This window comes from Phanerochaete carnosa (genome assembly GCF_000300595.1).
Source record: "Phanerochaete carnosa HHB-10118-sp unplaced genomic scaffold PHACAscaffold_10, whole genome shotgun sequence".
NCBI classification, from domain to species: Eukaryota; Fungi; Basidiomycota; class Agaricomycetes; order Polyporales; family Phanerochaetaceae; genus Phanerochaete; species Phanerochaete carnosa.
The window spans coordinates 1,174,160-1,197,754 of NW_006767637.1; the positions used below are offsets into that span (position 1 = coordinate 1,174,160).

The window sequence follows — 23,595 nt, forward strand, 5'->3', positions numbered from 1 at the left end:
TTGGGCTCTTCTCGCCGACATGCGCTCGCGGCGGTGCACTCCGTGTCGTTGTTCGAGCCCAACCGCAAGCAAGTCTATCTGCAACGGGCAGACCAGGCGCGCTTCTCGCATATGCCCGCGACTGCGCTCCCAAACTTTCGCCACAAGGTTGAGCCTAGAACACGCGAACTACATGGCGATTGTCGAACCGCGTTGTCTTCCCGGAAATGACGCGTTGCCTGCGAACTGCGCTAAAACTGCGTTGCGAGGCTGTTCCAGCTTCTTGACGAGAGTTCACGGTGATCCATTGTGCTCACAATCCGTCCCTGGGCCCTCAAACCTTGTCATATTAACTGGTACAGCCACGACCGCGCGGACGCGGCGCTCCCAGTCGCTCGCTCTGATAGCTAGCCCGCTGTCCTTGGCCATGTCGCCTACAGCTTGTCTTCTCGCGCGACTTGACATCTTGGCCCGTTAACACCGGTGGCCACTCGAACACACTGAGCACGCCGTTCATGCCGGTGCCGGCGCCTTTCAGCGCGGTTCACGGAGCGCCCTCCACTGCCACGGATGCCCATGTGTCTGGTTGGCGGCTCTGGCCCGCTTTGTCCTCCGGGGCTAGCAGCAGGTTTCAAGCTTCAGGCAACCCCCGTTGCACAGTCCGATGTGTCTTTCTCGGGCGCTCATTATTGCCATTTCAGGACACCCGCCCCATCGGCCGATATTGATGGCCCGGGCGGGGAAGCATTCAACCAGCGAGCTCGGCCCAACCCTCCGCGACGGTACGAATGAAGCGGATAGCAGCAATCATGATCACACACAATCGCACAGCATGTCACGAGGGGGGCACACACTGGGCAGACCTCCCCAATCGATCCAGCGTGGGTGTCCACAGCCCAGTCCCCAGATGTTGCCACTCGGAGACGCACAATGCATGTGGTTTGTGAGCCTTCGATTCACGGATATCTGGCACTTATCTGATCCTCCTGTGTCGCGAGGCAGCAGCACCGCCGCACTAGCGACTTCCTAATTGTGACCGCATCTCAAATTCCGGCCTCGTCAGACACGGACTAACTTAGAAGGTTGTGTGGTTCGGCTCGCCGTCCGCCGCAGCACCGGTGCTCGTCCCCTCCCGCATCTGGCCCAGCGGCCATACACAACGCGACGCCACGGCGGCTACAGTCGGTGGGGCGCGCTCGGCTGACGTGGCACTTGGGCACTGTGGACCGCTAGACATACGGAGAACGCGGGTGTCGCTGACAGATGGCCGGGTTGGCGCTAGCACGGCGTTCTTTGTGCAATGAGGATGACGGGACGGCGGCCCCACAAGGGCATCGGCGCGTGGCACGACGAGCTACGTTTCAGCATGAACCCTCGGATGTGGCTCCTACAGACCGCGCATGTCGGCTTTGTCGGTCATTGCGGGTGCACTACTCGATGCAAGACGCGGGATGTACAGTAGCTACCCGGCATCCACTCAGTTATAGCGGGAGTTGCGGCGTTTCTGGTCGGTAGCGTTTAGTAGCGTCCCCCGAGACCTGGCTGTTCGTTGCGACAGCGGCTCCCGTAGTCCGCCAAATGGGGATGCGCGTCCCTGCCGTCATGGACGGCGGTATCTCCCGAGATTTGACACAGACATTTGAGGGGCCGCTCGAAGGACTTGTAGCAGCATACGACGTCCAATCGCAGCCTTCTCCTGCGATGCGTGAATCAGCGGACTGTAATATCCAAACATAGACTCGGGCGGGAAAGTCATCGTCGGCGGGCCCGCCGGATAGGGGCTCGTCGACCCGCCCTGTCTTACCTTATAAGTATGTGTTGCTAAGCCTACGCCGTGGGATCCTGCGCCCAAATCGATCGGCGGGCCTCTAGTTTCATGTTCACTGGCTAACCTGCACTGCATCCTGGCGGGTACTATCTCCGTTAACCCGGTGGGTTGCTCAACTTTCGCTCACAATTGTAAGCAATGGCCAAACGAAGCATCGCTACCGACGCAGACGGCGTACACAGGTATCAGTAGAGTCTTCAGTGGCGGCGGACTACATTTCGTCACGTCCGGCTACCGCAGCTCGATGCCGAAGCACCAGTTTCGGTAGAACTTTCGCGTTTTATTACTACCATACCGTAATCCTGGCGCGCCTGCAATAGCACTCAGTACTTACGCCCTGTCAATACCACTCATCCAAAGCTCGTTAGAACTTAATTGTTCAGCAGCGCCCTGCTGCTTTGTAATGCATTACGCGCCTTGTGGACCCATGGGGACCACAGTGTAGCATCCGGACAAGTGATGCCTGGCAGGTGCGTCTCGACGCTGGAAGACGCGGACGCTAGAAGACACTGTTGGCGATCCCCGAGGCCTTGGCCGACCACGCAGCCCCGGGCGCAGTATGTATGCCCGGCCAGTCGATTGCGCCATCATTGCCCTGCAGTTGCCTTGTGACCACCGTCGGTGCTAGCGATCGCCCGTGCGGTTGAGCATTCTACCTCGTGCATTCGTCAAATTCGCGGAGCTTCTCCCGCTGAATTTGACTGTATTTTGACTAGTAGGGCTGCCGTTATGTTCAGAATGCCGCAATGGAAGAACACTCCGTAGAGCGCGGGGAGACCACTGACGACGGGCGAGACGCAATAGAAAACCCTGTCGGAGAACATGGTGCCTTCGAAAAGGAGCACCAGCTTGTTTCCCTTCTCCCGTCTGTTGATTACGGGAGGTGCGTCAAGGGTACCGTGTGTGCTCACCGCAGGTCGCTATTGCTCCCGACCCCGCAAGATGGCGACGCCCAGCGCACTGTCGCCGTCTCATCATTGCAGTGGGATGAGAGCGCCAGATGGCAGGTTTAGGCGCGAGGCGCAATACTACTACTGCCCAGGTGCGATCGGAAGGCGCTAGCGTTTAACGTGTTGAACTCGCACCGACACGCCCCGCTGAGGCCTGAGACAGAAGCTACTTGCGCGTCGTATCGTACCGCGTCGTGCAATGTGGGGCCTGATTCGCTGCTATTCAGCATGAGAAGCACAGCATAGCCGGGTGTTCGGCCCAGCGACCGAGTACGATCTGCTAATGAATGGTAGCTGCATTTTAGCATGTTTGTTAACTTTAATCATCCACACCGCGCACCACCCTTTGAGCTTCCCGGCATTTGATGCCCCCATGAGGTAACAGACCTAGAGATCAACGAACGATAGAAAATGCTGAAGGGAGTGATCACCATTTCCCGTCACCCCTGACTTCCATGTTCCGCTTCGCGAAACTGTCATTTGGGAACCGACTCGTGGCGACTTATATGCGTCCCAGTCCTTTCGTCTAGTCACTTGGTAACGTGAGCAGAAGCACTGACCTCATGTGACACCCATAGTACCCTCTATCCCATGTGCACACTCCACAGAGAGCAGCAACCATCAGTTTGTGTTGCTTGGACTAGCTTCTAAAGCTCGAAGATGATAGATTGGCCCTCCACAGGGATAATGCAGGTGCCGTAAACGAGTCACCTGAAGCTGTCAAGGCTCTAATCAAATGTCATTGGTTACTGAAAGAACGACGGCAGGAACTCACTTGATACTATCGCGGAAATTCTAGTACGATCATAAGCAGAAGTGTTCAATGCATGTCGTCTCTGTCTTCGCGTGACAGACGCCACAGACTAATGATCCAGCCACTAGCCCAGCACTGTTTCACTTTTGCGACAGATATATGACATACACAGCAACATTACACCAGCTGAGCTCTGTACATAACGCAATACGGAGGTAAATAAACTCACAAGAAGCTCGTATCCTCGACACAAGTCAACTACAGGGAAATGTGGAACGAAAGGCGACTTCATGGCGCCCCGTCAGTCGGTCAATCTATCGGCGATATGATAGTGTATGTACGCGTGAAGGAGCATCATTTTATGAATATTCGCTTGGACCGAAGGGGACGCGCTGAGCCAACACGTCCAGTTTCCTCCTGGTATAGTCGGTATGCCTCTCGAAGGTGATCAGGTGACAAAGGGCCTGTCTCTCCTCGCCTCTGTTGCACCGCTCGAGCTAACCTGCTATGTAACCTTGCAGCAAGGACTAGAAGCATGATGTGCGTACCTTTCTCTATGATCTCACCTACGAAAACTTTCGAGAAACCGGCCACAATCTGCGCCACAGGCTGTGAGACTTGCTGGCCTAAGGTCTGCTGGATTACCTAGCGATGAAAGGAAGTGAGCAATCGCAGTAGATCCTGGTAGCTTACCGCCTACTTTTCGGACAGCTTGCTTAGGAAGCGCGTGTCTGCGATATGCCTCGAACCTGTCATATTGGGCAGGGCTGAAGTTGTCCATAAGGACTCTACGAGTACCAGTATTGAATGTAAGTCGGAGGCAACGTCAATAGTCGTAGCGTACTTTAGGTTGTCTTTGGATTGACTCTGCCACGACAGCTGAGCGGAGTAATCATCGTCGGCCATGGCAGGTAGCAGCTCATCTTCTCCGTCTCCATCTTCATCGGCACCAGGAACCCCAATCGCAGCGCCCGCTAGCTGAGCTGCAGAACTGTCTCCTGTAGCAGGCGGGTTGACAATTACTCCAGGAAGGCTTATGACGCCTCCTGTCTCTGAGCTGAGCTGAGCATTCTGCTCTTGATTGGCATTCGAAGGACCTGCGGAGCCGCCATCAGAGTACGCAACGGTGCTCGGTCCGGGGGTATTGGACTGAATGGTAGTCCACTGTAGGGGCGTGGGTAGACTCGTGGTCGGCGAGGTCTGGGGCGATGTGCGGGCGGACTCTGTGGTCAGATTTGCATTCTTTGGCTTTCGACCACGCTTGGCTCCAGTGCCTCTGGCAGGCGTGGCTGTCGATGTCGCTCGAGCACCAGGATTTGCTGGCAAGAATGTGCGCTCGGGGGTAGGATATGTCGCAAATGGTGAACTCATCGTTGAAGAGATTACGACCAGAGTTGCAACGTTGACAAGTGACGCGAGCAATGACACGTAAGTATAATTTTCCCACACTTATAAATCTTGTTACCAGCTAACAGACGCGTTTCGCGCACAGTAGTACGCGACGCGCGTCTGTTGCAGCTCATCGACCATCCCCCACCAAGCTGCTCGGCCTTTGTTTGTAACCCCAATCCCTCTCACGGACCCTCCTTACATACAAGGCCTATTGCTTCGGTAACCCGGCGGATTTTGACGCTAAAGCGACCAAATGGCTCAGAGCTCATACTATTCTCTTTCGCCTTCTCCGGGTGTCGAGTCTTCTCATTCTTCCGACTCTTCCTCTGGCGACGAGTTCCAATCTACTGGATATGAGGGTATTGAAGTCTCGCGACCTGCCTCGCCACTACCAGCCGAAGGGCAGTTTCCTGTCACAGAAGGAGATGATACCATGACTTGTCAGTGGGAGGACTGTGGCAAGGTGTTCGACCATCTGCCCTCCCTGATTGATCACATACATAATGGTGAGAAGTCACGTATTAGCGGAAGGATATACCGCAACTTCTATTCCAGATCATATTGGTGTGCACAAGTCCAATTACACATGCGAATGGAAGACCTGTGCCCGCAGAGGGATAGCGCAGACATCTCGCTTCGCCCTGATTTCTCACATACGCTCGCATACTGGCGAGAAACCATTCATCTGTACTCGCCCAGGTCTGTAAGATATTCTCTTGATTGGAATCCACCCATAGACATGCTTCTGTAGAGTGTGACAAGTCATTCACCCGCTCCGATGCTCTCGCAAAGCATATGCGCATGCAACACAACATGGTACCTCCTGCTCCCGGGCGCGGTGGAAACAGAAAGCGAAAGCGCGACGAAGCGGAGCCGACTGTTCAACCTACCACCGACGGCTACAGCACTTTCAAAATCGATCCCCCAGACAACGGAGATTTCGACGACCGGATGTCGCCCATGGATGCGAATGGAGACCATACCAATGTCAACAGCAATGGCCGTTCACTCAGCCCTGACTTTGACGACGAGTCCGACCCCGAAGATGAAATACCGCCACATCTTCTCGCTATGCAAGATCCCGGCACGGGACTAATTTTCGGGCGAACCCCAACGATGGTGAAGTACATCTTGATGAAAGCGAAGCACAAGCATCTTCTCGACGAACACGCGCATCTTATTGAAGAGCTACGAATGGTGCGCCACGAGGAGCAGTTATGGAGGGAGCGCAAGGATGCCTTACTGGACGAGGTCCTACGCGCGAACTTCGGGTGAGTGCTCGTCCCATTCTTGCGGAAACTTCTCTAACGAAGTATGTAAAGCCCACAAGCCGAAGAGTTAGTGCTACCCCCTGTTTCCGCTACATTCCTCGCGTCCTCCCGCGATGATCTCCGCCGCGTACCGTCACCAGACGTAGATAATTAGTTGCATATTTGGTATCATGTAGGATTTTGTAGCACTTGTGAGTATCGAATATCGATCACTTGTCAGATTGATGCGACAGGCAGTATCGGTCCTTTGTTCGATCATTGCCTTTTATGGTCGCGATCGTTGTAAAGCCCATGAGGGTGGCCCAAGCTACTCATTCACCTTGTCCTCTTCGACTGACACGACTTGCCGCAGATCCCTTTCCCCGCAAACTGCGCTATCTCATTCACCTAATCAACTATGCCTTGCGCAAGACGTAAAGACGGCAAGCAGAACGATTCCTCTGAACGAGTAAGCCGTACGTATTTGCGCCACACGACGCAGCTGAAGCCTCCATTTAGTCCTCATCGCCCGACATACCTACTCCAAAGATAGAAAAACGGCGCCGGAGGTGTGGCCAGCAAGTACATACTGGGCAGGAACAGGACGGCATCTTCAATTCTTGGTTCCCCAAGTCCAACATTCGCGCCGCAGCCGGCAGCGACACGCACCCCGATAAGAAACACCTCTCATTCTCCTTCCCGGGCCTCGAACCCGAAGATCCTTCCTGGCTGGACTCCATGGTAGACCATCTTCGACAGATTAGAGGGGACACGCTTCGGTATATCGAAGACGTTCGTGCGCAAGCAGACAGGCTAATGTCCGAGGTTACCCTGGCCGATCTGAACACGGACGTCGAATTAATGGAGGTCATGAGCCTCATTCACAACATAGGTCGCCTAGCAGGGCCAGATTTTCTCCATTATCTGCTGGGCAAAGTATTAGGCAAATCCGATCTGCTCTGCGACGATGGTTACGAAGATGACAATTCAGGCCATGACGATCATGAGGAAGGCGACGCGGACAGTGATGGCGATTGCGTCGATGAAGAATTTTTTAACGACGAACGGGCAGATACCTCGTAAGCAAGCGTTAGGTTGCGGTGTGTCTGCGCTCACCCGTCTCATAGGATGCCGTCCGAGAGTCTACCTATTCCTCCTAGCGAGCAGACAGCGCACGGGGCTATGGAAATGCCTGGTTCTGTTGATCAGCGACTCACCAGATTGCATCTGCAGAATGTCGCTACTGCCCCGCGCACACCTCCCGCACAAATTAGTAAGCGCCTCAAGAGGAAGCGTTCTTGCGAAGAGAGTTTGGACAGCGGCGATCATGCAGTCCACGAGCCCGATCACAAACGCCAGCGCAACTCTGATATCTCTGACCACTCCACCGACAGCCCGTCTCCCACGACTAGCCGTGTCGAACGTGTTCAAAAGAAGTCGTTTGGCGACAGGCGGTCAATTTTGGAGCACAAGGGCAAACAGCCCGTCTATCCTCCGGGTTCGACGCTCTTTTGGGCTCAGCAGCATGCGGCTCTCGCAGCTCAGTCTCAAGAAGGGACAGTCAGCACTGCGTCATCAGCATCCCGAGGTTCCCCAATGCATCCCCTTGTCTTACCACTGCGGACTGCTCAATTATCCCCTGGTTCATGCCACAGCGTGCAGCCTCAGTCTGTCCAAGCTCGCCAAGTTCCAGTTCAGCCTGCTGTCATCAGCATCGCCTTCAGCGCTGTAGCCCAACCATCATCACAGCTTCAGGTCAACAGTCTTCCGGTACCACCAGCTACAATCTGCGATCCTTCGAGAGATCCCCGTCGCAGGCCTCCCCGGGGACCACCTAAGCCTGTTCTAGACTCGCACAGCAACGCGCGCCGCGCGGAAGACGCTCGCGAAGATAATCTTAGATTCAGAGAGGATAGCGATGTGAACGCTTCCCCACCGTAGAGCCCTGTCGATCCAGCAGCGTACTTCATGCTCTTGCAATAGCTTGGATGCCATCCGGGGGCCAGCTGTGCGTTAAGCACGTTATCGACTCCTTTAGACTATCACACCAATAAACATCACGTTCTGATCACCCGTACACACAACCGGACTACCAGATTTCGAAGACGAGAGACCCGCTCGGCGCCGTGCAAACGCGAACGCGAACCCTAAGAAGGACAGGTGTGATTTTTGCTACACCACTGCAGCCTAACTGCCGTAGTCTTGCGGGCATCTGCTGTGCCTGGATTGTGCGGATAGCCTCCCTGAAAATCGTTGTCTGAAGCACTACCGAATTGTCGCTGGAAGATCATGGCGGAAGCCTCGCAGAGAGCGAGGTGGGTTGAGACTGTTTCACTGCTAACATGGCCGACGAGTGCGTGGTTGTGCTATCGAGCCGTGCATAGGAGGTCTGTTGGAACATTTATGCGCACTGCAGATAACGTTTTGAGATTGTCTTCCGATGCTACGAAGAAGCAATAACGTACAATGCCCTTTTGACGCCCTTCATCTCTCTATCCGCCTCTATCCGCGCCTTCTCAGCTTACTGATCCGCTGGCTTCCGTTGATCGGATCAACATTGTACATTGTGCTATATAATTAATACGCCCTCGAACTTGATTATGCGTTCAGCGTTCATCTAAGCTGGGCACAACCTCTAAAGCACTCCGGCAGCAGATACAGCACATGGAGGTGAGAATGATGCACCGCATCTGAGCTTGGTGCATGGAAGCTGATTTCTCCGTGTCTTACGACACAAGCCTTCCATACCCGTCTGTCGCCGAGTTATCAACGCTATATACCCAGTTTTTCACGATGTGCGAATACGGCTGCTCTTACCTTCCACCTGTACTACTACATCGAGGTTCAGACATGGGTAGCTTTCGGCCTGCATCGACATCGCCTTCACGAGTATGGCCTCGAAGATCCCCCAGGCAACTAGCGCGGCGAGTCCCGGCGTAGAAAGTCGAACTATCGACGTCGTCGTCGACACCTCCGCTTTAGAGGGGGAGACCAGACAGCTCATTCTGAAGAGCGTACCGACTCCGATATCTTTCGAGTACCTCGCCAAGCGTTTGGAAGCTAATGGTGAGATATTCCAGGTCTTGGTCGGCAGCACCATGTAGACGTCGAAGACGCAGGCTGTCCCGCACCCAAAAACTTTATTACTCGCTCGCAAATAGTCTCAGCAGATGTCACAGAGGAGAAATCCAGTCTCGATCTCGGCTTGATGGCCGGGTCTGTCAATGCGTACGTTATGAATCTTCGTATTCTCTGACGGCGCCTAATTTCGTGGCAACATTCCCGTAGCGATGAGCCACTGTGTCGCTACTATTATCGATATTTCCTACAATCCACCGCAGCAACAGAGGCTAGAAATCCGAACATCAGAAACCAGCCGTTTGGGGACGTCAACACCGCCAGATTCGGCTGGCGTGACGACTTGATTCATGTCGGTGGCGTAAATATCAGCTTCATGAGGTAAGTCTCATTGGAGGTGCTGATAGTCCGCTGGGGCTAACATAGCTGTACAACAGAACGGTCAGGGTACCTGGTTAGTGTATCGCGGTGATGAAGTTCTGCGCAAGAACTCTGAGTACCCCCACGCTCCTAGATGACCGCAGGACCTACTCGATACCCACTAGCCTCGGCAAATTTCCACTATTGTGCGTAGCTCTTCATTGCAAGTTACCGGTTGACGTATTAATGAAGTCATTAGCAACGCCGCGACCCTAGCTAACCGACTTCCACAGTCGATTGTTTCGAAGGGGGGAGTTCTCATGGCAGGTGTACCGCAGCGTAAATCCCGCCAACCTGACTCACGAAACGAGTCTATAGGGGATGCACCAGTGCGAAGCCATGTGGATGGACTTCAAAGCTCTAGGAAATTCCCCTGCATACGCTGTCAAGGTCTCCGCGAGTGGTCTGAATGCTCTGACTGGATTGCCCCGCAACGCTACAGCCGTCGGCCGACAGGACTACCTGGCGGTAAGGCAGGATAGCTGTGGCCAGCAGTAAGTCGAGTAACCATCGTGCGTGTTTGTCTGCTCATGACTTTGACCAAATTTTAGGTGGCTGGTACGTCATTTTGCATGTTGGACAACATCCTGGGAATAACACCCCCTTTCCCCCGAAGGATGGCTTTAGTACCGAAGAGGGACTCGTGCGACGTAAACTTATACAATCATCTGTTCCGACTATTTGATCATTCTCCTAAGAGTTCGTGGCTGAGCCACTGGAAGAACAGTTCGGGGTCGATTCGCAGCCAACCAGACAAGAGGTTAGTGCGCTGACAGCATGTGATGACAATGATCTCACATGCCATTTCTAGGACATTGGAAGCATCCAAATCGACGTGTTCCCGCTATATGAAAAGCCTTCCAGGTTCTATACCGACGATGGCAGGGTGCTCGATCCATATAAGTCTGCTCGCCAGCAGGGCGTACAATTGGGCCAGCAAGTCAAATTCGTAGATCCGCAAAGGTGCGCTGGCATGCCATTAAGAGGATGGCCTAGTATTGACAACTGCTGAGTAGCGTCAACAACTTCTTGGCCGAGGATGCCAGCAACAGCACTTACATCCAGAGTCCTGTGTGGTATCTGCAATCATTGCACTTATGCGCGCGGCCTGATACATTCGGTATGTTGGTGGGGTCCAACGTTTACCGTCTTAATTGACCATGATCTCTGCGCACCCCGTAGTCTACGTTAAGATGCTCACCGGCAGGACCATCACACTTTTTAGCAAGCTTTCAAGCGCCGTGGACGAGCTTAAGCGTGCAATCCGAGTCGAGGAAAATTTTACGCCGGACGAACAGCGCCTCGTCTTCGCTGGGAAACAGCTGAACGACAGCGGGCGTCTTGTGGGTGCGTATGGTACATTTAGGCTCGCCAGGCTACGATATTGACCTGTACGTCTTCAGACCATGATGTCAGGAACGGATCAACGCTTTATCTAATCCTACGGCTGAATGGCGGAGAGCGCGCTGAGCCCCCTGGGGCACGCTCGCAAAGCTTTGTTGCCGGGGGTCAAATCACGCAGCAGATCATCCTCGACCCTTTGCCCTCGACAGCATACAACTTTGACAAAGGAACCCGGCTGCACATCACCATCCTCGACCCCATAAGTCTCGCCCAGCTCACCGGTAAACCGCCTATATCGACACCCATCAACATCCTCACGTACATTAGCGCCAAACTCTCGTGGTTTGAGTTTTATGACGAGGGGATCCCGATGGCCAACGACTTCTCCGGAGGTCGTGGTCTTGCAGACGAGAAGTCTCTGCAGATGCTCCTTAGTGAGCGGCGAGACAAGGGTCCTTCCCGCTGCAGCTATTGCAGCAACACAGCGAGCTACGTGACGCAGCCTTGTGGGGTCCGACTTTGTGAGGGCTGCGCTCATGGTCTGCCTGCCGACGAGTGTCTGAAGAGGTTTCCGGTTTCCAGTCAGAGGGAGAGAATGTTCGGCTCGAACATCCTCGAGGGAAATAGGGCTAATGTGGACTGTCCTACTTTTGGGATCAAGGGCGATCCCGTCGTAGACTTGACGAGGTGCGTAGAGAGGGGGTTAGTAGGCACCTTCAGGCGTGCTTCAGATGACGTCTCGGAGTTGTCTTCCGCGGCTCCGCAAGTCAAAGATGGGTCAAAATGATAAACGGAAATCAAAAGAACGTGAACGATGTTGTATACTGCTGTATTATCTTGGAATGATACCAACAAATCGGAAGGTCATGAGTTTGCTGAGACCGCACGCGGAATCCATCCATCACACAATCACAATACTGTTGATCATGATTTACAAACAGGATACGTTTATGGACCGACCTATCTAGCCTCCGGGCATGTACGTCAGGTCGTTGTCCAAGTACTGACTCGTGGGCCTACTACTACCATCGACCAGACAGCATGCAGCGGCGAACTCATGTGCTGACTTCTGGATGCTGAGCTCAACACTATAACTCAGTGGGACAATACTTACCGTACGATGGAAAGGCTCGCGGTCCATCACTAATGCCTCAAAGCTATCCAGAACTGGCTCTGATCACAGGGTCTGTCATTATTTTCCGCAAAAATTGTAGCAGCGACGCCACCGCAACACATAGTTCTGACATGGGGGTTGGAACTGAGCTCGGATTGAACGATATATCGCGAAGGAACGAAAGCTGGAGGATGAACGTTCCCGCGTTGCCTGATCGGAGAAGGGAAAAAGTGATTGGCGCGTATATTACTTACCACGTTATTTGGGGCGGAGTTATAATGAAAGCGTGGGAAGAAATAGGCGTGGTCTAAGGGCTTAAGATTGTGAAAGTCGTTTTCGACCTCGTCTCACATCGCCATCCCGACCAGTACCCTCACCGCTCCTTCAACAAGCCTATCATGTATGTCATCTTACACTCTTGGCTGCTATGGCCGCGTTTCCAGGGTCGGAATACCCGAACAACGCGGTCAAAACGCGACCTTTCTTTTAGTTCGAATCGACGTGCTGACGTTGCACTCGCAGAATGCGCGAAATCGTCCACCTCCAGACTGGCCAGGTGCGTTTCATGCTTGTTGCGTACATACTCATGCTCATGCACATCCATTGCGCAGTGCGGTAACCAAATCGGTGCCAAGTTCTGGGAGGTCGTCTCAGACGAACACGGTATTGACCGCGATGGCTTGTACAAGGGCAACAACGACCTCCAACTCGAGCGCATCAACGTCTACTACAATGAAGTTGGCGCGAACAAGTATGTTCCTCGCGCTGTTCTGGTCGACCTCGAGCCTGGAACCATGGACTCCGTTCGATCTGGTCCTCTCGGCAACTTGTTCCGACCAGACAACTTTGTCTTCGGCCAGAGTGGCGCGGGCAACAACTGGGCGAAAGGACGTGAGTTGTACATTCTATTCAACTTCTGTCCCTAGCCGCAGCGGTTGCTGGCTTTGACGGTGCGAACGCGTTGCGCTGCCACGCGTCGTCCCCTCCCACGTGCTATGTACGTGATTTGACTGCTGCTAACTATCTTCATTATAGACTACACGGAGGGCGCTGAGCTTGTTGACTCCGTTCTTGACGTTGTTCGCAAGGAGGCTGAGGGCACTGATTGCCTCCAAGGTGTGTTCAAGTTTCTGCTTGTGACCGTGACGTGATGTCACGCGCCATGCGCTTTACATGTGCTGGTGCAAGCGGTCCTGTCCGACCACATACTGAACCGTGTATGCAGGCTTCCAGATCACTCATTCGCTTGGTGGTGGTACCGGCGCGGGTATGGGTACCCTCCTGATCTCCAAGATCCGTGAGGAGTACCCAGACCGTATGATGGCCACCTACTCCGTCGTGCCATCTCCCAAAGTCTCCGACACCGTCGTTGAGGTATGTTACGAGAAAAGTCGAAACATATTGCCAATTGACGCCATCTGAAAGCCCTACAATGCTACTCTCTCCGTTCATCAACTGGTAGAAAACTCCGATGAGACCTTCTGCATTGACAATGAGGCGCTCTATGATATTTGCTTCAGGACATTGAAGCTGACGACACCAACATATGGTGACCTCAACCACCTCGTCTCCGTTGTCATGTCCGGCATCACAACTTGCCTGCGTTTCCCTGGCCAGCTCAATTCGGATCTTCGCAAGCTTGCCGTCAATATGGGTACGTTCTTTATGCATTCTGTTGATAATATTATTAATCAGATGTATAGTACCTTTCCCTCGTCTTCACTTCTTCATGACTGGCTTCGCTCCATTGACTGCCCGTGGCAGCCAGCAATATCGCGCCGTTACTGTTCCTGAGCTTACGCAGCAGATGTTCGACGCCAAGAACATGATGGCTGCCTCCGATCCCAGGCATGGTCGCTACCTCACCGTTGCTGCTGTCTTCCGTGGCCGTGTCTCGATGAAGGAGGTTGAAGAGCAGATGCAGAACGTTCAGAACAAGAACTCAGCCTATTTTGTCGAGTGGATCCCGAACAACGTCCTTACCGCTCAGTGTGATATCCCACCCCGTGGCCAGAAGATGGCTGTCACCTTCCTCGGCAACTCGACTGCCATCCAGGAGCTCTTCAAGCGTGTCTCCGACCAGTTCACTGCCATGTTCAGGAGGAAGGCCTTCTTGCACTGGTACACCCAGGAGGGTATGGACGAGATGGAGTTCACCGAGGCCGAGTCCAACATGCAGGACCTCGTCGCCGAGTACCAACAGTACCAAGATGCCACGTAAGTTATCATCCCTCTGTTTGTGCGCGACCCTTACTAACTGAGTTTTGTAGCGTTGAGGAGGAGGGCGAGTACGAGGAGGAAGTCCCTGCCGAGGAAGAGCAGTAGACAGCTCGCTTTTACGTCCGGAGTTCATTTTGTCCCCTTATGACATCGCTGCACGAAAAGCTGTTACTACATAATCTCCTTATATTGGTCGCTTCTGTCTCTCATTACGTTTCTTTCTCTGGCACCTATCCCGACGACTACGCTACCCTACTGCATATCATCTTCATTCACTCGTAACGATTCTCTCTTCTACTTAGGATAATGTAAAAGCTTGAGGCTACAAGGCAATGTGTGACTGATCGGGACGATCACCCTATTGGCAACGTTGCATTCACGACTTCGCCTGTTGACTTTCCCAACACTGAGAAGTGTTCTAAGTGGTAGATTGATTCCCTCTTGAAGAAATATTGTTCAGCTCGCTCTGTTCAGTAGTGTCATGCGCGCGAGAATCTATTACGCAGACTAGCTCCTTATTATCATAGAAATGTCTGTGTAGTAAGATAGTGGGATTATCGCGGATTTCTTCCCCTGTCTGTTGACCGCCTCAGTGGGGCGGTTCAGCCTACCAAGGCAATTCCGGTGGCGCTTCCCGAGCGTCGTCAACTTTGGCGTTGCGCGCATGCCTGCGGGCAGTGGCATCAACGTCTGTACCTGTCTCAGGGTTGGGAGTGACTTACTTTGTCTTCACATGCCTCACCAGCTCGTCAGGTTCCATGCATGGCGCTTGTGGTACGTATGGGAAATCATCCATGTCCGCGTGCTGCCGCCAGAAGTCGGAGCTCTCTGGGATAGTCGTGCACATGCCGCAGACATTACAGATGATGTTCCTGCCGTTGAAGGTGTCAGACCAAGTCTCGACGAGCTCCTGTTCGTCAGGAGACAGCGGCGGCTGTTCGAAGCTCTCACCGTCCCCTAGCAGACGAATGAAGGACGGGCCTTTGTCGAGGTCGTGATCGTGGACGAGAACCTCGTTCTTAGGGCACTCTGAAGCACTGTAAATAATGTCTATATCAACACTCGTTCCCATACAACCATACGCGCACCTCACCTGCGGCAATCACTGGCAGCGTGGTAGAATGAGGTTTCCCACATGATGTGCGAGACCTGAGCATCGCGGATTGGGCAATCGTCACCGTACTACGAGAGCACACACGCACCATCTGCGCGAATGTAGCCGGATGAGATAACGTTGCACACTCGCACACGATTTTCCCAGATATCTCTGAGTAGCGAATGTCTTCCGGCAGCCCGAGTTTGCTCAGAACCTTCCGCGCCACCCGGCTATCGACCGGTAGCTTGATGGGACGTCGGTTCTCCCTGTTATGCTTGGTGTGCACATGCTTCGCAAGTTCAGTGATGCTGTACACGGCAGTATCCGGGAGAGGCTCGTCGCCGATGTCGACGCAGAAGTAGCACCGGAAAAGGGCCGTTGCGAGGTCGAGGACGTCTTCGGATCTATACTCCATGTCCTTTGGTATACATTTCAGCTTCTTCACGTCCAACGCGGGATCGTGCCGCGGTGGCGTGAGGTCGAAGTCGAAGACGTCGAGGGGCTCACAATAGCACGTTACCCCACGCTCAGGTTCGGAGAGCCTGGCATAGTGTGTCCACGCAGCCTCGACAAGTTCTACCTTGAACTTACGCGCCTGTTCCTGAAGCGCAGGAAGAACTGTGAGGAGACGTTCTTCTGTCATCTCGATACGCGCCTCATCTTCCTCCAGCAGGGAGCATATCTCTGGGATGAGTATGGCGTCTGAAGCAGTAGGGAACGGCCCATCGTCTACAGGGGCCTCGGGCAGGAACATCTCATACACGTCGCGCAGCTCTAGTTTTCGTAGTACTCGGCGATTTCTACGTGCTTGCTCTTCTCGCAGCAACTTCTGGTCGGCTAAAATTTTCTCGAGTCGGGGACGAATATTATTCCAAACTACACCGTTACATGGTGTGAGACATGATCGCAACAGAAATGCGGATATACGCACTGCGTGGTGTCAATTCGCGAGGCTGCCTCAAGATGTGCAGCCATTGGGAATAGGTATAATTTTCGATGCCCCATCCTCCCTCAGGAAAGTCTGACGCCGTGTAGCCAAGCTCTAAGAGTTTCTGCTTAATACTGCACCAAAGAGCTATTAGCAAATGCTAAGCGAGTCGTGATATGCGTTGTACCTTTCCGCTCTGGAGTCCTCCACGCTACGCATGGCAGCCTTCTGATTGATTTGCCATTCCTGGAGCGATTTAGCAAACTGACGAGCAGATAAGCCCAGAATCTGACTAAAAAGAAGCCGTATTCACCTCATGCATGACTCGAACATACTGCTTGCGTTCATCAACAAATTTCTGCAGCGCCTTTTCGTCTCCGAAGTCTCGAAGCGAGTTATACTGGCCAAGAACACTCTGAAATTCCGCAACATCGTAGGAATCAAGGTCTTTGTTGGACATCTGCGCGTTGATGTAATCTAAAGCTGGTCAGACCGTGAGATAGGAAGGCTTGCGAAGACAGATATAATGCCACACTTACAATTTCGCGAGCATGGCAGAAGCTGGAAGACAGGGTCATCCCAAGCCAAACGGTACTGCCTCTCGATGGTGAAACCTCGTTTCAAGCTTGAGAAAGTCAGTGTCTAAATCGAAGCGATGTCTTAGACAGCTTGGCCTACTTGAATTTCCAGCACGAGCCACAGTAGCGAACAACCAATCCGTAGTCGTATTTCTGGCCGCGATTTCCGCATCCCTGAAAGATATTCGCATGCCTATCAGCATTCCTTTCCGACGACATCGAACTAGACACTCACGAAACAGTAAGAAGAAAAGAGGACAGCTGCTAAACGAGGTTCACTGATACTCGGAGGCGGGTCAGGCAGCTCGGGGTCATTGCGCCTGGCGGCCGCCCAGAGGTGCTTCCGCGACTTGCTCATGAGCATCTCACGGAAGTGTCTGGACGCCCAAGTCAGGTGTAGGAGATCTCGTAGCGTCAGATGCGACACGATCTACGGCACCCGTAAGCAGCACAGTTGAAATAGGAATGCAGGCAGGCTTGCCTCAAACCAGATGTCCATGGGCATTTGGAAGAGACGAGCGAGCTTGCCAGCAGTCCTGTTGCCTCGAGTCGTCTGTTTTGAGAGGCCCGTTGCCGGTCCATTGCGGCCGGATCTGTCTAATGTGGCAGCCTTCCTAAGATGTTCGGTAAGCCATACCGTCTGCAAACGAAGCTTGGACCTTACTTTCTAGGGGCCATTCTTCAAGATAGCGGCAAGAAGGAGCGCTAAATAGGCAGTATGGCCTTGAACACGCTTTGAGATTGTCCGAGCTTATTTAGCCGTGCTGCTGCAAAGCAGTGTACAATCGAGGAGCCCCGAAGTTGCGCTAGAAGTCGTGCTCGAGAGAGCGGCTTCGACTCGGACAATGTTGAAAGCGCCGGCGCTTTGCAGCTGGCTTTCTGACGCGCAGCGTCCGCCTCGGATCCAGCCGCCCCTGTTGCCAGGACCCGCTCTCGATTGCGAAAACATAACAATCCAAGCCCCATTTGTACAACGTATCAAAGCACGTAAGAACACCCGATAATACAGATAGCTGAGATTATGGAATGTTACTGGTGTACATTAATGCTAGTGTTCTATAGGTATCAGTGTTCATGTGTACTAGTGTTCGTCGCGTAACAGCTCCGTACCTCATACGACTACATCTCCGACGATCTGCACCGAGTTCATTGTCGCTATGCGAGCCATAGCAGGCATCGCGTTCTCCTCATACTCGAGCTCGCCGGGTGCACCCTCGAGCTCGCGCCGCGACCGTGTCGCGGTAGTAGGCGACCTCATATGCATGCTTCGCACCGCGGTCCACATTCTGCTGTGCAGGAGCAGGAAGATTGGTCGCCTCGCCCTTGCGCCCTTCTGCGGGGATGTCCCTGATGTCGACGTGTGGGGATGAAGACGCAAGTACGAACACAGGGGCTGAGATCTTGTTCGTAGGGAGCCCCAGAATGTGCGGTGCTAACAAGATTGTATCATGCAGGGCAGCTACTTATTACCAAGAAAAATGTTCATATAGTAAGGCGGTGGAACCACCGCATAATTCTTGCCTTGTGCCACTACTGTTCATTAACCGCCTCAATTGGGTGGTTTAGCCTATTCAAGGCTTCGGTAGTGCTTCCTGAGCATCGTCAACTTTAGCGCTGCGCGCATGCCTGCAGGTAGTCACATCAACCTCCGTACCTCCTACAGAATTGGGGCGTGACTTACCTCCTCTTCACATGTCTTACCAGCTCGTCAGGTTCCATCTTCGCGCGCTGCCGTCGCAAGCTGAGGCTCTTTGGGGTAATCGTGTACATGTCACAGACATTGCAGGCAATGTTCCTGCCGTTGAAGGTGTCAGACCAGATCTCAACAAGTCCCTGTTCGTCAGGAGACAGCGGCGGCTTTTCGAAGCTCTCAACGTCCCCTAGCAGACGGATGAACGACGGATCTTTGTCGAGGTCGTGATCGTGATCGAGGACTTCGCTCTCAGGGCAGCTGAAGCACTGTAAATAATGTCTATATCAATACTCGTTCTCATACAACCATACGCGCACCTCACCTGCGGCAACCACTGGCAGCGTGGTAGAATGAGGTTTCCCACATGATATGCGAGACCTGAGCATCGCGGATTGAACAGCCATCACCATACTACGAGAGCACACACGCACCATCTGCGCGAACGTAGCCAGATGAGATAACGTTGAACACTCGCACACGATTTTCCCAGATATCTCTGAGTAGCGAATGTCTTCTGGCAGCCCGAGCTTGTTTAGGACCTTCCGCGCCACCCGGTTTTCGACCGGCGGCTTGAAGTCGGCTCTCCCTGTTATGCTCGGTGTGCACATGCTTCGCAAGTTCAGTGATGCTGTACACGGCAGTATCCGGGAGAGGCTCGCGGTTGAAGCCGACGCAGAAGTAGCACTGGAAAAGGGCCGTTGCGAGGTCGAGGACGTCTTTGGATCCATACTCCATGTTGTTGGGTATGCACTCCAGCTTCTTCACGTCCACTTCAGGATCGCGCCGCGGTGGCTCAATTTTGGACTGCTCAGCGTAATGTGCCCACATGGCCTTGGCGAGTTCCGCCTTGAACTTACGCGCCTGTTCCTGAAGCGCAGGAAGAACTGTGAGGAGACCTTCTTCTGTCATCCCGATACGCGCCTCATCTTCCCCCAGCAGGGAGCATATCTCTGGGATGAGTATGGCGTCTGAAGCAGTGGGGAACGGCCCGTCGTCTATAGGGGCCTTGGGCAGGAATATCTCATACACGTCGCGCAGCTCTAGTTCTCGCTGTCCTCGGCGACTTCTACGTGCGATCTCTTCTCGCCACAGCTTCTCGTTGGCTAAAATCTTCTCGAGTCAGGGAAGAATATCATTCCAAACTACATTTTCGCATGGCGTGAGGCACAATTGCAACAGAAATGCTGATATACGCACTGCGTGGTGTCAATTCGCGAGGCTGCGTCAGGATGGACAGCCATGAGATCCACCTAGGTTTATCCGCGCATTCAAACACAGGGAAGTCTGACTCTGTGTAACCAAGCTCTAGGAGTTTTTGCTTGATGCTGTGCCAAAGAGCTATTAGCACCTATAATGCGAGCTTTAATGTGCGTTGTACCTTTCTTCGTTGAAAAGCCGCATACTCCGCTTGGCGGTCTTCTGGTTGAGTTGCCATTGATTTAGCGACTCGGAAAACTAACGAGTAATAAGCCCAGTACTCGACTCTCGAAGAAAGAAGCCATACTCACCTCACACATGTCCTCAACATACTGTTTGCGCTCGTCAATGAACACCCGCAATGCCTTTTCATCCCCGGAGTCTCGGAGAGAAGCATACTGATCATGGACACTCTTGAATTCCGTAACATCGTACGAACCAACATCTCTCTTGGACGGCCGTGCATCGATGTAATCCAGAAAGCTGGTTGAGCTGTGATATAGGGAGGCAAGCAGAGAAAGGGGTGATGTCACACTTACGATATTGCGAATGCGGAAGAAGCTGGAAGGAAGGGTCATCCCGAGCCAAGCGGTACTGCTTCCCGAGGAAGGAGCCTTGTTTCGAGCTTGAGATGATTGGTATCTATATCGAAGCGATAGTTTAAACGGCTGAGCCTACTTGGATTTCCAACACGAGATACAGTAGCGAACAACCAAGCCGTAGTCGCGTGTTTTGCTGCGATTTCCACATCCCTGAAAGATATTCGCATGCCTATCAGCATTCCTTTCCGACGACATCGAGCCAAACACTCACGAAACAGAAAGAAGAAAGGAGAACAGCTGCTAAACGAGGTTCACTGATACTCGGAGGCGGGTCGGGCAGCTCGGAGTCATTGCGTCTGGCAGCTGCCCAGAGGTGCTTCCGCGACTTGCTCATGAGCATCTCACGGAAGTGTCTGGACGTCCAGGTCAGGTGTAGGAGATCTCGTAGCGTCAGATGCGACACAATCTACAACACTCGTAAGCAGCACAGTTGAAATATGAATGCAGGCGTTCTTGCCTCAAACCAGATGTCCATGGGCATTTGGAAGAGACGGGCGAGCTTGCCGGCGGTCCTGTTGCCTCGAGTTGCCTGTTTTGAGAGGCCCATTGTCGACCCATCGCGACCGGGTACCGGTCTGTCTGATGTGGCGGCCTTTCTGAGATGTCTGCTGAGCTCTATCGTTTACAAGCAATGCTCGATGCATTTCTGTACTTTCCAGGGGGCATTCTTCAGGATAACGACAAAGAGTTGCGCTGGAAGCTGAGGACGCCGCTTCAGAAGCGCTTCGGCGACGCGCTTTTTGATACGCGGCGTCCGACGCTCCCGTCGGTGACTGCAATTGCTGGCGTGGACGAGACCCGTTCTTCAGGTATTGCGAAAATATTGCGACCTTTCCATTTGAGCCCTATTTGTACAACATATCAAATCACGTAAGAATACCCGATAATGCAGATGGCTAAGTTTATGGAACGTTGTGTCCTGCATGCATCAATGTTCATGCACATGTACTGCTCATTGCTGCATAACAGCCCTGTACCTCACGGGAGTACATCTCCGATGATCTGCACCGAGTCTGTAGTTTCCGTGCGAACCATAGAAGGCGTCATGTTCTCCTCATGCTCGAGCTCGCCGGGCGCAACCTCGGTCTCCATGATGATGTCATCGTCGTCCGCATCCTGGCCCTCGTTGCCCATCACGGGAGCTCGCGCCGCGACCGCATCGCGGTAGGCAACATCATGCTTCGCGCCGCGGTCCACATTTTGCTGTGCAGGAGCGGGAAGGTTGATCGTCTCACGTTTGCGCTCCTCTGCGGCGATGTTCCTGACGTCGGCGTGGGCGTGCTCTGACGCCTGGGCGCCGTTCACGCCGCGCACAGCCCTACGTCTCCCGTGTCAGATCACAAACTTAGCGCATATAAGCGGGAGAACACCCACTTGATGCGCTCAGCATCTAGGCGTGCAGCCTCGCGGAGCAGGTCTTCATTGTTCGTCGGGGCAGCCGCCGAGCTTCTGCGCCTGGCAGCTCCGACGCCGTTCGTGTTCTCGCTGCTCTGGTCGTTCGTTTGCTCACCGGAGCCTCGCCTAGGCTTACCGTTCTCGTTCGAACCTCTTCGCGCAGATCGCGCCCGAGCGTTGCCGTTGCCGCTGCCATTCGTGCTCACAGAATTCTGCCGCGGCTTCCCCCGGCTTTCGCCGGAGCCCCTGCGTGGCTTGACATTTGCGTCCGTCGAGTTCTGTTGCGACTTGCGACCGGTGTCGTTTGAATTACGCCGCGGTTTGCCGTTGGATTCTGCAAACTTCGCCGCCGCGGCCTGCGCCTCTGCCGCAAGCGAACCAGGGGGCGGACGGAAGCCCAGTGCACGGTGTTCGTGAGACATCAATCTCCGCGCTTCCTCTGGAAGTGGAGTGGTTAGTAAGTAGTTTCACAATAATGCTTCCATAGGCATGCCCGTGCGGCACTACTAGATGATGCTGCTCCAGTTTGATATTCCCGAGGTTCATGGCCTCCGGCGTGCAGCTTCGAGCTCCAATGTCCACGTGAAACTCACCTTCTGTAATCTTGCTCAAATCAATTGCTGGTTCCGACCCATTATCTCCGTTAATACCGGCAGACTTTGTGACACCGTTGTCTCCCTCTTTCTCGTTCTTTACTCGCTCGGCACTGACATCACTGGTGAGTGTCATAAACCAAGCTAGTGTTTTCAGACTTACAGAATTCTCTCCGCGTCCACTTTCGCGGCCTCCTTGAGCTTCTCAGGGTCAGGCGCCTGTACTCCTTTCACTTCAGGGTGCTTCGCAGCCGCAGCCTGCGCTTCTGCAGCTAGCGAGCCGGGCGGCGGGCGGAAACCAAGTACTTTGTGCTCCGCGGACATGATCTTGCGCGCCTCGACTGCGTATACAGTGAGCCAACAGTCCGGATCAGGAACACAGGTATAGAGTACCTTTGCCAATTGCATTGAGGTCAATGCCGATTTGTCCAGCAATGACTGCTCCTGCAGATAGCCTTCGTGTGGCGAGTGCATTCACGACTGTTGTGTTCTCGGGGTTGGACACCCTTGCGGCGGGTGGGTGAGACACAGGGTCGAGCGGCAGGCTCACTGCTAGGGTCTTGATCTCTCGCATGATATCCCCAGAGAGCAAAGGCACTTCCGACGCGACGACGGGAACAGCATGGGCGACGCTGACGGACATCCTGGGTTATGTTTGGGGACGAGTAGGGTGTAAGTGCAATAGGACGGTTACGTTGAGCGTGGGCCGTCGCTGGTGGATACTTATACTCTCCGCACATCATGGAGTCTTTGCGTCACACCAGCAGACTCGCACCAAGGGGCGCGCGAAAGGTAAGAGCCGCAGCAGCCCGAAGCCGCGAGCTATGCTCTTCGCAGCGGTTGCTTCTGCACTTCACATACTAGGATTTTAGGCGTGAAGCCCGAGGTGTGCGCAGCAGGAAAGACACACACCTTGGGAGATACAGTGAGAAAGTTGGAGCAGAGCAAGCGGAGTACATTGTTAAGCCGGAGCGCTCCAGTCCGATCAAAAAAGCGCATCACCGACCCGCTTCCATCATTGATGACCGCCACTGCCCCAGATGGCGGGACATGAAGATGAACGGGGAAGGGACGTGGTCTGCACCGCGTGGTTGCATGTTTCATCGCACTCGGCTGCTACACATTACTTAAGAACTAACGGCGGGGGCTGTCCTATTATGGGCACCCCGCCCAGGTCACGGAAG

At 53.7% G+C, this 23,595-nt stretch overlaps 11 protein-coding genes across 11 annotated transcripts; 6 read left to right on the forward strand and 5 right to left on the reverse strand.

Annotated features, from left to right (window-relative positions):
* Positions 1–3,673: 3,673 nt before the first annotated feature.
* Positions 3,674–4,619, reverse strand: PHACADRAFT_177851 (uncharacterized protein). Its single transcript, XM_007400269.1, has 4 exons — positions 4,356–4,619; positions 4,212–4,299; positions 4,060–4,156; positions 3,674–4,008 (listed from the first exon to the last, which is right to left on the reverse strand). The coding sequence occupies exons 1-4, from the start codon at positions 4,415–4,417 to the stop codon at positions 3,866–3,868; spliced, it is 390 nt and encodes a 129-aa protein (XP_007400331.1). The 5' UTR covers positions 4,418–4,619; the 3' UTR covers positions 3,674–3,865.
* A 436-nt stretch (positions 4,620–5,055) lies between these two features.
* PHACADRAFT_263188 (uncharacterized protein) lies at positions 5,056–6,392 on the forward strand. The gene is made up of 4 exons (XM_007400270.1): positions 5,056–5,409; positions 5,459–5,602; positions 5,655–6,174; positions 6,226–6,392. Exons 1-4 carry the CDS (start codon positions 5,157–5,159, stop codon positions 6,326–6,328), a joined length of 1,020 nt encoding a protein of 339 aa, XP_007400332.1. The 5' UTR covers positions 5,056–5,156; the 3' UTR covers positions 6,329–6,392.
* An 881-nt stretch (positions 6,393–7,273) lies between these two features.
* PHACADRAFT_263189 (uncharacterized protein) lies at positions 7,274–8,259 on the forward strand. The gene has a single exon (XM_007400271.1). It carries the CDS (start codon positions 7,282–7,284, stop codon positions 8,092–8,094), a length of 813 nt encoding a protein of 270 aa, XP_007400333.1. The 5' UTR covers positions 7,274–7,281; the 3' UTR covers positions 8,095–8,259.
* Positions 8,260–9,012: 753 nt separating this feature from the next.
* PHACADRAFT_263190 (uncharacterized protein) lies at positions 9,013–9,887 on the forward strand (the record flags this gene model as incomplete). The annotated part of the gene is made up of 6 exons (XM_007400272.1): positions 9,013–9,219; positions 9,273–9,381; positions 9,442–9,612; positions 9,669–9,685; positions 9,746–9,797; positions 9,851–9,887. Coding segments are annotated over exons 1-4 (470 nt in total), but the record flags the coding sequence as incomplete, so codon positions are not given.
* A 61-nt stretch (positions 9,888–9,948) lies between these two features.
* Positions 9,949–10,155, forward strand: PHACADRAFT_263192 (uncharacterized protein). The gene has a single exon (XM_007400273.1). The coding sequence runs from the start codon at positions 9,991–9,993 to the stop codon at positions 10,147–10,149; it is 159 nt and encodes a 52-aa protein (XP_007400335.1). The 5' UTR covers positions 9,949–9,990; the 3' UTR covers positions 10,150–10,155.
* Positions 10,156–10,811: 656 nt separating this feature from the next.
* Positions 10,812–11,116, forward strand: PHACADRAFT_103144 (uncharacterized protein; the record flags this gene model as incomplete). Its single annotated transcript, XM_007400274.1, has 2 exons — positions 10,812–10,998; positions 11,055–11,116. Coding segments are annotated over 2 exons (249 nt in total), but the record flags the coding sequence as incomplete, so codon positions are not given.
* A 1,356-nt stretch (positions 11,117–12,472) lies between these two features.
* On the forward strand, positions 12,473–14,686 carry PHACADRAFT_263194 (uncharacterized protein). Its single transcript, XM_007400275.1, has 8 exons — positions 12,473–12,509; positions 12,632–12,665; positions 12,721–13,000; positions 13,145–13,225; positions 13,335–13,483; positions 13,535–13,763; positions 13,813–14,326; positions 14,380–14,686. The coding sequence occupies exons 2-8, from the start codon at positions 12,633–12,635 to the stop codon at positions 14,432–14,434; spliced, it is 1,341 nt and encodes a 446-aa protein (XP_007400337.1). The 5' UTR covers positions 12,473–12,509; position 12,632; the 3' UTR covers positions 14,435–14,686.
* Positions 14,687–14,936: 250 nt separating this feature from the next.
* PHACADRAFT_200012 (uncharacterized protein) lies at positions 14,937–18,195 on the reverse strand (the record flags this gene model as incomplete). Its single annotated transcript, XM_007400276.1, has 11 exons — positions 14,937–14,997; positions 15,052–15,366; positions 15,423–15,478; positions 15,532–16,301; positions 16,357–16,487; positions 16,541–16,617; positions 16,667–16,836; positions 16,893–16,978; positions 17,032–17,105; positions 17,167–17,361; positions 18,049–18,195. The coding sequence occupies 11 exons, from the start codon at positions 18,193–18,195 to the stop codon at positions 14,937–14,939; spliced, it is 2,082 nt and encodes a 693-aa protein (XP_007400338.1).
* Positions 18,196–18,502: 307 nt separating this feature from the next.
* Positions 18,503–20,428, reverse strand: PHACADRAFT_213061 (uncharacterized protein; the record flags this gene model as incomplete). Its single annotated transcript, XM_007400277.1, has 7 exons — positions 20,133–20,428; positions 20,003–20,079; positions 19,822–19,949; positions 19,056–19,727; positions 18,947–19,002; positions 18,613–18,890; positions 18,503–18,557 (listed from the first exon to the last, which is right to left on the reverse strand). Exons 1-7 carry the CDS (start codon positions 20,397–20,399, stop codon positions 18,503–18,505), a joined length of 1,533 nt encoding a protein of 510 aa, XP_007400339.1. The 5' UTR covers positions 20,400–20,428.
* A 167-nt stretch (positions 20,429–20,595) lies between these two features.
* Positions 20,596–20,829, reverse strand: PHACADRAFT_104034 (uncharacterized protein; the record flags this gene model as incomplete). Its single annotated transcript, XM_007400278.1, has 1 exon — positions 20,596–20,829. A coding segment is annotated over one exon (234 nt), but the record flags the coding sequence as incomplete, so codon positions are not given.
* A 403-nt stretch (positions 20,830–21,232) lies between these two features.
* Positions 21,233–23,250, reverse strand: PHACADRAFT_128984 (uncharacterized protein). Its single transcript, XM_007400279.1, has 5 exons — positions 22,805–23,250; positions 22,575–22,752; positions 22,412–22,524; positions 21,798–22,257; positions 21,233–21,741 (listed from the first exon to the last, which is right to left on the reverse strand). The coding sequence occupies exons 1-5, from the start codon at positions 23,052–23,054 to the stop codon at positions 21,402–21,404; spliced, it is 1,341 nt and encodes a 446-aa protein (XP_007400341.1). The 5' UTR covers positions 23,055–23,250; the 3' UTR covers positions 21,233–21,401.
* Between the last annotated feature and the right edge of the window lie 345 nt (positions 23,251–23,595).

Coding starts and splice junctions, on each gene's coding strand:
- PHACADRAFT_263188 (XM_007400270.1), top strand. CDS start 5,157: ATGGCTCAGAGCTCATACTATTCTCTTTCGCCTTCTCCGGGTGTCGAG. Junction 5,603..5,654: donor ATTCATCTGTACTCGCCCAG/GTCTGTAAGATA, acceptor ATGCTTCTGTAG/AGTGTGACAAGTCATTCACC. Junction 6,175..6,225: donor GTCCTACGCGCGAACTTCGG/GTGAGTGCTCGT, acceptor AAGTATGTAAAG/CCCACAAGCCGAAGAGTTAG.
- PHACADRAFT_177851 (XM_007400269.1), bottom strand. CDS start 4,417: ATGGCCGACGATGATTACTCCGCTCAGCTGTCGTGGCAGAGTCAATCC. Junction 4,157..4,211: donor CTAAGCAAGCTGTCCGAAAA/GTAGGCGGTAAG, acceptor TTTCATCGCTAG/GTAATCCAGCAGACCTTAGG. Junction 4,009..4,059: donor AGGTGAGATCATAGAGAAAG/GTACGCACATCA, acceptor ATAGCAGGTTAG/CTCGAGCGGTGCAACAGAGG.
- PHACADRAFT_263192 (XM_007400273.1), top strand. CDS start 9,991: ATGTGGATGGACTTCAAAGCTCTAGGAAATTCCCCTGCATACGCTGTC.
- PHACADRAFT_263189 (XM_007400271.1), top strand. CDS start 7,282: ATGCCGTCCGAGAGTCTACCTATTCCTCCTAGCGAGCAGACAGCGCAC.
- PHACADRAFT_128984 (XM_007400279.1), bottom strand. CDS start 23,054: ATGTCCGTCAGCGTCGCCCATGCTGTTCCCGTCGTCGCGTCGGAAGTG. Junction 22,258..22,411: donor TTTGAGCAAGATTACAGAAG/GTGAGTTTCACG, acceptor CTCCACTTCCAG/AGGAAGCGCGGAGATTGATG. Junction 21,742..21,797: donor CTAGATGCTGAGCGCATCAA/GTGGGTGTTCTC, acceptor CGGGAGACGTAG/GGCTGTGCGCGGCGTGAACG.
- PHACADRAFT_263194 (XM_007400275.1), top strand. CDS start 12,633: ATGCGCGAAATCGTCCACCTCCAGACTGGCCAG. Junction 13,001..13,144: donor CAACAACTGGGCGAAAGGAC/GTGAGTTGTACA, acceptor TCTTCATTATAG/ACTACACGGAGGGCGCTGAG. Junction 13,764..13,812: donor CAAGCTTGCCGTCAATATGG/GTACGTTCTTTA, acceptor TCAGATGTATAG/TACCTTTCCCTCGTCTTCAC.